The 15,596-nt window shown below is 48.7% G+C and overlaps 1 protein-coding gene across 7 annotated transcripts in view; it reads left to right on the forward strand.

The window, feature by feature from the left end:
- IQCE (IQ motif containing E) overlaps positions 1 to 15,596 on the forward strand; it is a 41,311-nt gene that overhangs the window by 958 nt on the left and 24,757 nt on the right. For all 7 annotated transcript variants that reach the window (XM_082428470.1, XM_082428465.1, XM_082428466.1 and 4 more), the window contains exons 2-7: positions 6,096 to 6,143; positions 7,225 to 7,270; positions 10,104 to 10,232; positions 11,770 to 11,840; positions 14,267 to 14,380; positions 14,507 to 14,557. In XM_082428470.1, coding sequence (XP_082284596.1) covers positions 6,096 to 6,143; positions 7,225 to 7,270; positions 10,104 to 10,232; positions 11,770 to 11,840; positions 14,267 to 14,380; positions 14,507 to 14,557 — 459 coding nt within the window. The remainder of the gene's footprint in view (positions 1 to 6,095; positions 6,144 to 7,224; positions 7,271 to 10,103; positions 10,233 to 11,769; positions 11,841 to 14,266; positions 14,381 to 14,506; positions 14,558 to 15,596) is intronic.

Genomic DNA, 15,596 nt, shown 5'->3' on the forward strand with positions numbered 1-15,596 from the left:
GGTGCAAAGGTCCTGGGGTGGGAAAGTGCAGTGGTTCCAGGGCCTGAAAGAAAGTTGCTGGGATCTCCTCAAGGGCATGGGTGTGGATGGAAGGGAGCCATGGGCCTGACCATGGAGAGCCTTGCAGGCCATGCACGGAGTTTGAATTTATTCGGGCCACAGTGGGAAGCCTTTGGAGAGCTCCAGACAAAGGGAACTTGGCTCACTTTGCTTCCTTCTCCCAGAGATGGCAGTACCCAGCATGGCTGTACAGAGCTCACCCCAAGCAGGGGCTCAGTGCTGCTGCCACTGGAGCTGCTGAAGTGTCCTACTTGTCCCTCAAGGCACCAAGTCCTGCCTCATCTGGAAGGCCTGCCCGTCTACAGTGGCCTCAGTTACTGCTCCTTCAACTTCTCATATTGTGATTATAAACGTTATTCATGCCCAGTAGAGAAAATCAATTACCCATAATCTAACTGCCTACAGAAAACCACGGTTAATGTTTGGTGTATTTCCTTCTGACCATTTTTAATGCATCTTTTTTTTTTCATATGCTTTTTAAAACTTGAGATCATATTTATATTGTTTTGTAACCTTTGCCATTTCATTTATTCCTAGCATCTTCCCGTATCCACACATTTTCAAAAACATGATTTTTAAAATTCTAACTTTATATATATACATATAACTAAATCACTTCGCTGTACACCTGAAACTAACACAACATTGTAAATCAACTCTACTTCAATTTAAAAAAAAAAAAAATACATCAAAGACAAATACTGTATCATCTCACTTATATATGGAATGTAAACAGCAAGGATTTACCGTATTGCACAGCGAACTATATTCAATATTTTGTAATAACCTATAATGGAAAAGAATTTGAAAAAATATATGTCTAATATAACTGAATCACTTTACACCTGAAACTAACACAATGCTGTAAATCAACTATACTTCAATTAAAAAAATTTTTTTTTAAAAAACTCTAACGTGGGAATTCCCTGGCGGTCCAGTGGTTAAGACTCCGTGCTTCCACTGCAGGGGGCATGGATTTGATCCCTGGTGGGGGAACTAAGATCTCGCCTGCCGTGTGGCGCGGCCTAAATAAATAAATAAATAAATAATCTCGACAGTTATTCCTCATGCAAAAATGGAAAGATAATATTTTTTAAAAATAAAAATAAAAACGCTAACCTAATAGGATACCCCCATTTTAACTCTCCATTTCCTTGCTTTTACTCTTTTTTTTTTTTTAATTTATTTATTTTATTTACATTTATTATTGGCTGCATTGGGTCTTCATTGCTGCGTGCGGGCTTTCTCTAGTTGCGGCGAACGGGGGCTACTCTTCCTTGCAGTGAGAAGGCTTCTCATTCCGGTGGCTTCTCTTGTTGCCGAGCTCAGGCTCTAGAGCACAGGCTTCGTAGTTTTGGCGCATGGGCTTAGTTGCTCCGTGGCATGTGGGATCTTCCCGGACCAGGGCTTGAACCCGTGTCCTGTGCATTGACAAGCAGATTCTTAACCACTGCACCACTAGGGAAGCCCGCTTTTACTCTCTTGTTTTCACGTTTGTGCTGTTAGAAACAATGCTGCTGTAAACGTTCTTGCACATAGAAGCGTTTGTTGAGCCCCTTATACATGCCGGCCTCTGAGGACACAAAGACAAGCTGAGCCCCAGTGCCTTGGTCTCCAGGAACCCAGTCTGTGGAAGAGGCTGGGGCAGGGCTCTTCGGGCATTTAGGAGACTCGCCGCCCTTGGCCCAGGCTAACTGGCGATTTCTCTGCTGAGCTTACGTCTGTTCTCAAGCAGACAAGAACCTCTTGTGAACAGGCACTGTCCAGTCTGTCCAATCCCCCGAACACAGCCGCCACTGGGCTTGCTCGTGAACTTCACAGAGCACTTACCGCGGTGCCAGGGAGCCCACTGTGCCGTGGCCGTGAGCAGGCCCCGCTGGCCAGGGCAGAGCCACAAGGGTGAAGTGGAGCCTGGGCGTGGTCCCTGGTGATTTAAGGGCCAACACTTCTAAAAGGGCTCACAGTTTCTAGAGCAAGATAATAAGAGCATTTACAGGGCGTTTACTACTTGTAAGATTCTCTGTTCCCTGCTCTACGGCTCTCCCTGCTCTAGAAGCCTTTGTCCGCCAGGTCCATCATCTGGGCCCTTCAAAAGTAGTTTCTATTGCCTGCTCTTTCCCCCTGTATATTGGTCACACTTTCCTGTTTCTCTGTATGTCTCATAGATTTTTGTTGAAAACTAGACATTTAGATAATATATTACAGCAACTCCTCCCCAGGGGTTGATGTGGTTTGCTCAGTGGTTCGTTTATTTGCCGAGTGACTTGGCTGAGCTAACTGTGTGAAGTCGATGTCCCCGCACCGTGCGGCCTCTGTTTCCCGTCTCAGATTTTTTCTTGTTTAAATCTTTTAGCCCAACTACCTAGGGGTTACCCTTGGGTCAGCAGAAGCCACTTGTTGGTCAGAGGTTGTGTTTCACCCCCTGGGCCGGTCAGATTTTTGCCCTTAACCATTGAGTGGTGTGTGTGTGTGTGTGTGTGTGTGTGTGTGTGTGTGTGTGTGTGTGTGTGTAGGCTGCTGTCACAGTTCAGGGGTTACATTTTTGCCCACGTGCAACGGGGAACTAGCGCATATGGGTTTTTCCCTCTCCCATCTCTCCTGAGAGGGCATCCTTGGACACGTGTGTGGTTCTCTGGACTTCCGGGGATGTCTGTCACTGTACTTTGAAGTTTTCTTTTTTTAATTTATTTATTTATTTATTTATTTATTTATTTATTTATTTTTGGCTGTGTTGGGTCTTCGTTTCTGTGCGAGGGCTTTCTCTAGCTGCGGCAAGCGGGGGCCACTCTTCATCGCGGCGCACGGGCCTCTCACTGTCGCGGCCTCTCTTGTTGCGGAGCACAGGCTCCAGACACGCAGGCTCAGTAGTTGTGGCTCACGGGCCCAGTTCCTCTGCGCCATGTGGGATCTTCCCAGACCAGGGCTCGAACCCGTGCCCCCTGCATTGGCAGGCGGATTCTCAACCACTGCGCCACCATGGAAGACCTGTCATTGTACTTTGAAGCCTGGCTTCCTGGGGCCTGCTCTCGGGTCAGGGTAGTTTATCATTCAGCCAGGGTTTGGTCAGCAGCTGGCCAAAGCCCCAGCACCACCAGGGCTCGCGCCCTTTGGTAGGTGTGGGTGCAGCGTGGGGACTGTTTCTGAGTTGGCCCAAGCCTGCTCTGACAGCACTCCGGTGCTTGCCGGCAGCCTCCCTGAGCCTCGGGGCTGACTGCGACCTCAGGAGGGCGCTCTGAGCTCTTCACCTTCTGGTTGCTCTGCCAGTGAGCTCTCTGCTTCGCGACCGTGGAGCTGGGGGCCTCGGGATCGCTCCCCACCTTGTCTTCGACTTGGCAATGGAATCAGGGAGGCGTGGAATTCTCCACTCTCTGGTACAAATACAGTCAGTCCCCTCGGCACAGCTGCCGTCCTGCCTCTCCCTTTGGGGAGGACCTCTGGGCTGCTGCACAGCAGGGACAGCGCAGTGTTTCCCCGCGGTGACACTCCTTCTGGGCCTGCCCCTCCCTGCATGGACCCTCTGCCCTACCAGCACAGGGGCAGTCTTAGCCTGCCGCCTCTGGGGTAGAGCTTACACCCTACTTCTGGGAGCTGGGGACAGGGGATCCACCACCACCCCTGTTGTGTTGACTGCACCCGCCTGGAGGAGAGCTCTCTGGAGTCCTTTCTATCAGATGGAGCCGGGGAGCCTAGGGGTGCCCCTGACTCTCAACGTTCTTCCCTGGATTTAGTAGATTTTTTTGAATGAATTTTTCCCCATAGCTGTGTGCTTTTAGGTCAGTTTCCAGAAACCGCAAAAGATTGATTGTTTCGTGGCTTCTTCTGTTCAATGGTTGTTTGTTGAGGAGAGGGCCTTCCAAGCTCCTCACCCCACCGTTCTGGAAGGTGCCTCCTGGATCAATGCATTCCTTCCCCGCTTTTACCGTATACTAAATCCCCGTTTGTTCCTGCATCTCTTTCTGGACACTGTGTCTTTTCTCCCCAGTGTTTTAATTAGTATATATTTAATGGTTTGAAAATCCTGGTAGGAGAACGTGTCCTCCTTGTCGACGAGGAAGCTGAGATGCAGAGGGGTGAGGGACATGACCAGCATCACCGCCCTGCGGATTCCTGACTCACGGTGCATGAACGCGATCTCATGTAGGAGTGCGTGGCAGCTCAGATCATACTTGGAGAAGGAAGAATGACTCGGCCGTTAACGTGCTCTTTTGTTTTTTTTTAATACTGTATATGGTCTCTTTCATGCTGCTGACTGAAGGGGTGGATCTTGGGCTGTTCTATGATTTCAGATACTTATATTTTGCTTCTTTAGTTCCTTCTGACTGGCAGGATGGAGGGTAGCAGAGTTTGAGGGGGACTGACTGGGGGGGAAAGCGATGGTGTGGGTGAGCCCACCTATGAAGACAGAGACCACTTCGTTTTGTTCACCACACACATAACCTCCTTCCCTCGTAGAAACTGCAGGTCCTTAAAAAGTTTTCAAGACTTTATTCAGAACAAAGAATAGTGACAAGTATTCACAAAAGAAAGTGTTGCTACTTTTCTGTGCAGTTGTTAACAACTCACCTTCATGGTTGGCGGGCTGTCCTTTGTGATGCCAGGAGACCAAGACTGAGCTTTTGACTGGCTTTCCTGATCTCCTACATCGTATGTATACCAGTTCCCTGCCTTCCCTGCCTCAATGTTGCACATCATTTCCATACACTTGGTTCAATGAAAACTTTATAACTATCGTTTGCTATTTATACCTTATAATGTCACCTGTTTAATGACATCAAAAAACTAATTCAGTGGCTGATTTTTTAAAGATTCTGTTTGTTTGGAACGCACTACCTTCCCCTCGTCCCCCGAATCCAGTCCCCTTGCATGCTTACGCTGGACTCTCCTTGTTTAAGAGGCGCGTACCGGAAGGGTGCCCCCTGTTACAGCTGCCCCCTGTCCGTGTGATTGTGCGGCTGTACGTTTTTAGTAAAAGTTCAAGCGGCTAGCAGAATTGTTGCTAATGTACCGATGGTTAACCTTGTAGACGATACACGGGCTTTCCAGAATGCAGTCCAGTCCCGCTACAGCCCTACATGGACTTAGCTACACTCCAGACAGCTCGCTGAAACGTAATTACACCGCCACCCGGATACGGCATTATTGGTTCATAATAGGGGCATTCAGTCCTAACTTCAGTATCAGCAGTTTAGGTCAACCGTACAGTATGGTGAAGGGATTTTAGAAATTGTTCTGCTTTCTCTCTTTGTAGGGTTTAAACTTGAGTAAGTGTGTTAACACAGACACATCATTCTCTTGGGAAAGTTCCCTTTTCTCCCTGACATGCTAGTGCTGGTGTTAGTACAGATTTTATTTTACTCCCTGGGCCAGGGCAGATCACTGGAATCAGAAGGTAGGAACCTCTATACGCCCAAATAACTCGTGTACTGATGGATACGTGAATGACTTTGATTGGTTCTCACCAGGATGCAGTCACAGGTTCCTTGTGCTTTGATACAAAGATGAAATCCTTTTATCAAGAACCGTTCATTGGGGGAGGGATAAATCAGGAGTATGGGACTAACAGATACACGCTACTGTATATAAAATAGATAAACAACAAGGATTTACTGTGTAGCTCAGGGAACTATATTCAATATCTTGTAATAGCCTATAATGAAAAGAATCTGAAATACGTATATATGTAACTGAATCACTGCTGTACAGCTGAAACTAACACAGTATTGTAAACCAACTATACTTCAATTAAGTTAAAAAAAAACAGAAGCGTTTGTCAATTCTGTGGAGATGGTGTCGCTAGACTGACAGGCCGGGAGCAGCCCTGCCAGCAGAGTTTTGTTCTGTGTCCCCACCTGTGCCTTCGGATGCGACGGGACAGACTGGCCGCTCCTGCTGTGAGTGTCGTGGACGGATGGTCTGAGCTGGATGGGGGCTCTGCGGCCGCAGCACGGCCTGGCCCGGCCGCTCCCGCTCTGTCAGGGTGACTGTGGAGCCAAGCTGGCGCCTGAAGCTTTCGCTGTTTGCATCTCTTCCTCCAGGGGGATGACAGCCTGTCTGCAATAACCTTCGACTCTGACTCCGAGACGGTGAGTGCAGGGGAGGGGGGGCGTGGCTGCCCGGGTTTCCCTTTCCACGGTACTCACACGCTTACACGCGGCCTCCCCACAAGTGCTGTGTGTAGCGCCCCATCACAAATTCCAAATGCTGCTCCGAGTTTGAAAAGCTCCAAGCCCTCAGTTGGATTTGAATAACTTAGATTATGATTTTAAAACTTTTACCCAGAAGTTAGTCGTGAGCTGAGTACTTTTGAGGCTGATGACAAGTTCCTATCCTGCATCTGGGTTTGGCCCGCACTCTCCCCGCCCCCAGCCCCCCAATCCTGACAAGTAACTGGGGGGGGGCGCGCGGGAGCAGAGCTCCGTGATGCAGTCGGAGGCGGAGGTGTGAGAAAGGAAACTTTGGCAGGTGCTTGCCTCCCAGCAGATAAATTCTAGCCTAACCACAGCACGTAGCCCTGGGGGAAGGCGGCCCCAGCACATCCCACCACAGCTCTGGGGACGCCAGGGGCAGCACCCTGGGCCTGTTGTCTGAGGCGCAGGACCTCCGCAGAGCTGAGTGTTCCCTCCACGCCACTGAGGGCATGGGCCCAAGATGCTCCCGGGAGGAGGAGGGATCTGGACCAATCTCCTGGGGGAAAGTCAGCCTGCACGGAGCACTTCAGTATTCCCGCTGGCAGGGAAGTAAGTGGGATTCTCTGTCCGGTGTGAAGCAGATCGGGGAAGAAGGCATGGAAGGGGCCCCCGGGTTCCAGGCGGGCCACTCCTGCTGCACCTTCCCCTCTGCCTCACTCTCAGGTTTCATCTTGCTGAGTACCCCCTGCGGACAGTCACGCCCCCGTGCTCCAGGGTGGCGTGGGGACAGCTGGTGGTACCTTCAGGGCGGATTTGAGTCGGCACACCTCCGTCTCCGCTGGACGCAGGCTGGGCTGCTGCTTCTGTGTCTGGGGGCGCCTCCCTGTGCCCGGTTCCCTCCTTTGCTTGCACTCTGCTTTGGCCAGTTAATCTACCGCCCCCGCCCATTCTGAACACACCGGTGCTTCCTGGTTGGGACCGTTCGGGCTGCTTGAGAAGGCTCAACCTACTTTCCATCGTTTGTTCTTTCTTTCAGAAAGCAAAAAGGAAAAGTTTCCACAAACCTCCCCCTACATCACCGAGTAAGTATGACCAGGCCCCCGTCCGTCAAGTTTCCACAGTTTAACTCAGAAAATGGTGGTTGGAAGCCCTCCTTCCCCAGTGTCCTGCGAGGAAGATCGGGAGCGCTTTCTTCTCTGAACCCTTAGGGTCACTGAGGCACGACCCTTCTGCCACTTGGCTCCGTTTCGTGTTGGGACCTCAGGCACTCACTCCCCGGGTCACCGCCCCCTGCAGGCGTCCCAGTGGGAGGAGGTCCAGCGAGGGCTGAGGTCCGGAGCTCTCACTGTCCCATTGAGCCCCCCTCGTCCCTCCCACACACACCGTGCTTCTCGGCCTTTCATGTTCTCTTTCTCAAGTCGCCATACGCTTCCCAGCGCTGCCAAAGTGAAGAAAACGCAGGATTTATTCCTCGAGACACAAAGCTGTTCATCTGGGTGCTATGCTGAATTTTATGTTTCCCGAGGCTTTTATGACACACCAAATCCTAGATTGACTTCCTTTTGCTGCCCACAAGCCTGTGGCCTTGCCTGACTTATTATCTATGCCTGTATGTACAATATGTGTATGCTTACATTTCTTATATACATAAGTATTTGAAACATACTGTCTTATATATGACACACTCAGAGAATACAAGTGAACTTTCATATTAGCCCAGGAACAACATAATCAGAAAGATAAATTCCTGCAAAGAGAAGAAAGCATGTTTTATATTACAAACAAATACAAGCGTTAGAAAGAAACCATCTAGGGCTTCCCTGGTGGCACAGTGGTTGAGAATCTGCCTGCCAGTGCAGGGGACACGGGTTCGAGCCCTGGTCTGGGAAGATCCCACATGCCGCGGAGCAACTAGGCCCGTGAGCCACAACTACTGAGCCTGTGCATCTGGAGCTTGTGCTCCGCAACAAGAGAGGCCGCGATAGTGAGAGGCCCGCGCACCGCGATGAAGAGTGGCCCCCACTTGCCACAACTAGAGAAAGCCCTCGCACAGAAACGAAGACCCAACACAGCCAAAAATAAATAAATTTTAAAAACAAATAAATAAATAAAAATAAAAATAAAGGAATTACTTAAAAAAAAAAGTATAAAGACATATTATACTCTAGTATGTCTTACTTGAAAGTAGAAAAATATTTAAAAAAAAAAAAAGAAAGAAACCATCTAGCAATTTGGATTTTGGAGGTCCTGGCTCTCCTTCCGTGGAGAAAATTGAGAATTGATATAAAGTGAAAGTATGGGTGTTTGTGTTTTAAACCTTCTCTTTTCAGACCATTTTGTTTCAGTCCTTCTTGTCTAGAAAGTACCTAAGGTAAATGTGAGACATCTCTCATTATTCTTGCTGGAAGTCAAGCATTTCAAGTGTTGAAAATGCTAGTAATCAAATTACTTTTATCTCGATTTCTATAAATGTCAGAATTGTGTTTCACGTAATTTAGGATGGCCAAAACCCCCAAAGAGGTGTGCCGTCACTCAGTGGCTCTGCCCCTGCCCGCCCCCCCGCCGTGCTCTCCCCCGGCCACGCCTGACGCCTGTCCCCGCACCAGGGCTTATCCCAGGCACCTTGCTCATCCAGCATGGACGCGGCGACAGGACGCTCTGTGTCCCCTCCCTGGGAACCCCCAGCCCGCCCTCCTAACACTCCCTTAATAGGTGTGCGCCTGTCTGATTTCCGGGCCGTGACAGCAGGAGTCATGCCTGCCCTGTTCACTTCATAAGTGGTTCTCTTCACTGCCCAGTCCAGGGCCACGTGGGTTTGCAGCTACCTGCGCTCTGAGATTTTCGGGCCTCACAGCGCTCTGAGGAGGACGGGGCGGGCGGCCAGTTTCCAGTCCTTCCACGCCTACAGGTTTCCACTGCCTGCTGCCTTTTTTCTTCTTCCTTCACAGCTCTATCCATAGGCGTACATGTTTGGAAATCCTTACTACTTATCGATAAATCCCATACATTTAGGAGGGAAATGTCGTTTGTGGGTTTTTTCCGATCACTAATTTACCTTCATAAATGAGCACTTAAATGCATGTTTAAAGTTTGGGAGGCCTTCCAAATATCCTGGAAGTGGAGCACGGTGGTCCTGGATGAGTGGAAATGCCTCAGGGTCCAATGTGTCTTTACTCCTTCACCCTAAACAATAATGGGAAATTTTCCATAAATTCTGAAGCCATGGAAAAATCTTAGAAATCTAAAAAATTAAATGTATTAGATTTAGAATCCCAGGACCTTCTACAGATATAAATTTCTTTGGCATTTAAGAAATATAAGCATGTTTTATGAATAGCTTGGCTTTGCATAAGTTTGCATAATCTCCATATTTCACATAATTAGAGGTAAGATTCCAGATTAAAATATAATTTTAAAACCTTTCCATTGTTTTGATAACAAAATCAAAAATGCCCTGGAAAAATATAATTTTTTTCTCATCTCTTCTAGCCGTTTTACATATCAAGTTCTAAATATTATTACTTGCACGCTATGTATTGACAACAACATGAAAAAATATTTACAGTGTTAAGTATAAAGGATACAAAGTTGTGTGTTCACTATGACTGCAACTATATAAAAATACATATGCATCTGAAAAAATTGAATAGGAAATTAAGTACTGTAATATTGGTAGAATTTTAGATTCATATTTTAAAATAAATGTCCCGTTATTTCTCTATAATAAAAAGTAAAAAACAAATGTAAGTATACCTACAAATCATAACTATAGTTTTAATTTTTGTCACAATGTGTTCATCTGGGGTTGTCATGCCCTTGTGAATATTTTGCTTTATCATTTTTGTCTCTCTGAAGCACCTGTGTTGAGCGGGCATCGATACTTTGCACCTCTAAAACCACACATTGGCTTTTTAGAGTCGCCTTATCAGTCTAAGCCGAGAAAAGTGGCCTCCTGGAGATCTCTGAGGACAGCGGGGACCGTGCCTCTCGGGAGCCGAATGTCCTTAACGCCCCAGAAGCTGTGGCTGGGAAGCTCAAAGCAAGGTATGTGGTCGCCCGGGAGAAACCCTTCCTGCTCAAGAGGAGTGTCTTAGAAATCTCGGGTGGTGACTCGGCACAGAGCGTTTAATATGACTCGTTTGAGCTGCGCTGTTTTTGATCTTCTCAACGACATCGCGCCTCCCGGCTTTCACGCAGCATGTGGTGTGTTTCCTGACATTTGCCGCCTGGGTCTTGGCTTGTCTGGGCGCCGCGGGCAGTCGTGTGTTGGAGCTGCTCCTGCTGGCTTGAGGAGCTGTGTGAGCTGTCCCACGTCACGCCGGCAGCTTGAGATTGGGTGTGCCGGGGATACGCACACCCCAGGAGTGGGCAAACGCCACACATCAGGGCTTTGTTTATTTTGCGGGCCGGTGGCTGGACGTTTCTCACACACCACTGGTCTCCCTAAGCTTTCATCAACCCTGAAGACTGATTATTAGAGGCAGCGCCTTCCGTTGTCTCTGCTTGTACCTGTCATATTAAATCCATGCACGCTGAAACCAGGAAGTCTGACCCCAGCCCTGAAATCAGACTTCACCTTGGAGCGTGCATGGACCAACCCCCACCCCCAGCAGCACCCCTGACTATTTGACCGAAGCTGAAAGAATGAAGAGGTCAAACCTCAGGCATTCTGCCAGCCACGGTGAGCACGTTGATGGTGACACGGCCACGACTGAGGGAAAGCAGAGCGGAAGGGCGTGGGGATTGGTGGGTGTGCTCTGACAAAGTGAGACCTGGGGCTCCCTCAGTCGGAGTGTCCTGAGGACAGTGACCCCTGAAGGTCCATCCTGCCCTCCTAGAAAGCGGCTTTCCCGATGTGGACAGAGACATCGTCCCGGGCTTCAGCGGTGCCTAGCTCCCTAGACTTAGAGTTGTATTTAAATTTGTTGTATAAACAATCTCAGAAATGAAAACTGCAAGGATAATAAAAACCCCAGATCTCACCGAAAAGAATCGGTTGGTTTTCATGTTTCTGTCTTCCTGTCTGGTCTTACCCACGTGCTTCCTCCCTCAGCTTTACTGCTTTTCTTGTCGGCCCTGGCCCCGTGGGAAGCACAGAGGAACCTTGTCCTGGTGCCAGGGATGGTCACCTTGCCGCACTGCTAGCTGGCAGCACTGTTTCAGGCTGGTGTGTTTCAGGGTCCTGACCCGTTAGGGATCACATGGAAGCAGAGACCAGTGTACACTGTACCTACCGTTAGACATCGGACTGGGTGCTGTCATCTGCGTGATGACATGACCACGTTTGTTTTTGTTTGTCTTTTTATCTGCTTGCTGTTTAAAATCTAAAGACATCACTTCTCCTTTTGACTCCCTCCGTTAATCCTTTTACTCTAATTAAGCCCCGTGTTCACATCTTTTAGTTTTCTCTTGCTTCTTCTTTCTATATCAATACCGGTTTTGGTTTCCTTACTTCTGGGGAAAGAAGTAAAACAAAAAAAAAGGATAATTTCATTAACCTCCAGGTTTCCCTTAAGGTATGGCCAAGAATTCCTTCTACTTTGCAGGCAGTCTTTTCAGAGGGTTGTGTGTCTCCCTGCAGATTATGTTCCTGGGACCCCTGTCTACAGAGAGAAGGAGGACATGTATGACGAGATCATTGAGCTGAAGAAGGTAGCGTTTCCCTCTGTTCTCTGTTGACTTTAAGCGGGAAAGCCCTTGGTAACGTGGATGGAAAGTCACACCTGTGCAGGGATGTGTCATGTGGGAAGAATAGGAGCTGTAGAGTGACAGCTGAGTTTACACCCTGGCCCGGTGCCTGAGCAGCGGGGCGACACTGGCTCACGGAGGGCCTCGAGCCCGCTGTGAGAGGAGCCTGGATGTCGGTTAGAGCCCGCCGTGCTATGCTTCTCCAGCCCCCGTGGCGGACAGCACTCGGGGAGGGCTAGATTAACTCCGGTCCCTCTGCGCCCTGAGACTTGGCCTTATGATAGGTCTTTTGGTGCTATTATTATCAATAACTTCCCGTTTGCGTAATTCTTTGGCGTTAAGGGCATTTCACAGGCCTGATCTCAGTTGATGCCCACAAAGGCCCCGAGAGAGAGGTCATAGCCTTGAGATTCAGAGACGTGAGTAGTCTATCCAAGGTTAACCAGTAGTAGAACCAGGATTTCCATCAAGGTCATCTGCCACCCGTCCTCTAAGGCACAAACTGCACTGCAGTAAATGACGTCATCCTCATCTGCTTCACCGTCACCGCGACACCACACCGGTCTTTAACGGCCACACATATTCTTGGGGTTCCTTCCCTTCTGTCACGTGAGTCTGTTCACAGACCTGCCGTCCCCACCCCACCCCCGCCCCCGCCAGCTGAGCCGCGTCCGGAGGGCTGTGATCAGTCTGGGCAGCAGAGGTTAAGCAGGGCGTTGGCGGCCAGCGTGCCCAGAGCACGTGAGGAGTGTCGAAGCCATCTCGCCTGAGGGGCACCGGGCCAGGGCCCCTGGACGGGACCCAGCCTCGCCCGCGGGAGCTGCACAGCAGTGCAGGGCCCGCCCGATGAGTCAGGACGTCCGTGTCCTGAGACGCGTTAAGCGAATCGGGCGCCGCAGGGAGGGTTGCTGTCTTGGTGAGGGGACCGAACCGCGTGAGCGCCGAGAGCCCTGAACAGTCGCCGCAGCGACATTCTCGGGAGGAAGCTGCCTGGGGCCAGAACTGGGTCTCCGGGTAAAACGATGCTGACTTCACTCAAACTAAATAAGCCGAGGCTTCTCTTCAGAGAGGAGGGAGTCTTATCTTCAAGACTCTGTCGCTCTGGGAGCTAGAGCGTCAGGGTAGTTTTTCTCGGGCGGGTAATGCCTCAGTTTCCTGTTGAAAAATGGGGATAATCATAATACAATTTCACAGGGTTTTGTGAGGATGCGACAAAATAATCCGTGAAGGGGCTTTAGTACAGGGTTCTTAGCTGTGCTAAGCAGGGGGAATAGGGAAAAGTGAGTGCACTTTTCTGGAATCCATATTTCTGGAAGCAGAATTCCCGGTATTGGATTTCTTATCTGTCCCAGCAACCGTACATTAATGACTAATTCACTAAACACTTGCGAGGGCCGGTACCTCTCCTGCCGGCTGTGGCCATGTGGCCGACTCCCCAGGTTTCCCTCAGTGGGACGCACACTTTGAATTGTCTTTCCAGTGCCGGGGGGCTGGCTGTGTTCAGACATTTCAGACTCTCTTCCGAGAACTACGAGTCCCCTGAAAGGAGAAGGACTTCTCCGAGATAACTGGCTAATTTGGGTGCAGGCTGGTGCTGGAAGCCGGTTAACCACGGCACTAGCTGACCCGTGTGGGCATTTCCAGATGAGGTTTACGAGCGCTGGCTTAACCTTACGCTTTTCAGGCTGTGGGGTTTCCCGGACTAGGGAAAAGCTTTTTCAAGTGAGGCCGTTGAAAACAAACTTTAAAAATAACCCTACCATCACCATTTCATAAAAGAACTATACATGTCCGAAATAATAGGAAGGGCATAATTTCAAAACACAGGATAGTGGTAAAACTTGAATAAACTTAGTTTTATGAAAAACTGACAGTCTTTCCTCTAAGTTCACCACAGACTGGTGAAAAGTTCATCCCCAGGTAGGCGTTTGGGAACCACTGCTCTGACCAACTGAGCCTTAGTTGAGGATAAGAATTTTAAATGGACATCAGACTATGATGGTATGTGGTGTGAAGAACATGGGCTTTGTCACACGGACGTGGAGGAGAGCATGTCACGTGGGCACCTTCCAGAAGTGCTGCTGGCGGTATCGATTGGTGGGGCAGCGTTTGTCTGTGGCAGGGGTGCTGCTGGCATTGTGTGGGGCAGAATTCCTGGTTGCCTGGGTAGCCCTGCACCTAATGGGGCATTTACCCCCGGCCCAGCCTTCACTGTGACGTCCAGACCTCCCTCCCCCACTGCACACGCAGCGCCCTGGTTGGGAAGTAGACAGCTTTTAAAACACCTCTCCAACTCAGTGTTTCACCGGGATGTGTGTGTGTGCACGGTGTGTGTGTGTGTGCACGGTGTGTGTGTGTGTGTGTGTGTGTGTGGTCCTTCTTTCCTTCAGTCACTACACATGCAAAAAAGCAATGTGGATCTGATGAGAACAAAGCTTCGGCGCTTAGAAGAGGAGAACAGCAGAAAGGACCGGCAGATAGAGCAGCTTTTGGATCCGTCCCGAGTAAGTTCCTGGCCCTGCACGGCGGTGCCCCGAGGCAGGCGTGGGGCGTCACCGGCTCCTCTCAGCAGGCCAGCAGGGTGGGGCTAGACCACATCTTGTCTTCATTCCTCAATCTACTTACCACAGGGCCCGGATTTTGTTCGGACGCTGGCAGAGAAAAGGCCTGATACTGGCTGGGTGAGTATAATCTCCAGCAAAACACATAACCTGTCCATTGAAATCTTACCTTCAAAACAGCCTCTAGAGAGATGCCTTTTCTCTAAACCACTCATACCAGAGGAGGAGCAGATTCGGGGAAGGGCTCGGGACTTCCTGAAACCCTTCTCCACGGAGCCATAGGGATTACAAGAAGATGCTGGGGGGCTCTTGGTGGGAGTGGGAGGGAGGCTGAACAGGCTTAGCACAAAGGCCGAAAATACACTGTAGAAAAAGGTAGTCACAGTGGGGGACTTACCCCGTCACACCTAAAAAACACACATCAGGCTTAACAAGTGATACTGATCTAAGACAGAGAAACAAAGCAGGAATAGAATTAGGACCTTAAAGCACATACAAACCCCTCTTGTATGTTATGTAATAATACATAACAGATTGAATGAAGCAAAATTATGGAAAATGGAGCCATTATGATTAATGCTATGGCAATAAACTATAGCAGTTGGAGAAAAATGTATCACAATAAACCTCATATGAGTCAAGGAAGTACATTTTTTAAAAAGATCTGACATGCTAAAAGAAAACTGGAAAGGATCCAATTTTGAGATTATTGAACACAAAAATCACATTAATGATGCAATTAATAATGGGTTTGATAACATAAACTTAAAATTTATAATAAAAACCCATAAGACTACAATGGAAAATGGATCAGTATATAATGGGTGAGGGGGGAAGACTTGATTGATCAATAAAACAGTTTTTATCCAGAATATGCAAAGAACCTATACTAATGTATAAAGAATAAAGGCAGTCTGTTCTGAATAAATGATTACAGCCTAGTTCTGTGCCTACAGTGGCACAAAGTAAATACTTAAGTGCTTGAGAACGAATCAATGTGTTTTTCATAAGAAATAGTTTTTAAATAATAGCCACTCTTAAACACTGTATAGTTGTACGGTATGCATGTACAGAATCTCATTTGATTTTTTTGTAATAGGGACTTCAATCCCCATTTTTAAAATCAGGAAAGGTTAAGAGATTTGCCCAAGTTGGGTTC

This window comes from Balaenoptera physalus, assembly GCF_965194825.1.
Source record: "Balaenoptera physalus genome assembly, chromosome: 16".
Taxonomy (NCBI): domain Eukaryota; kingdom Metazoa; phylum Chordata; class Mammalia; order Artiodactyla; family Balaenopteridae; genus Balaenoptera; species Balaenoptera physalus.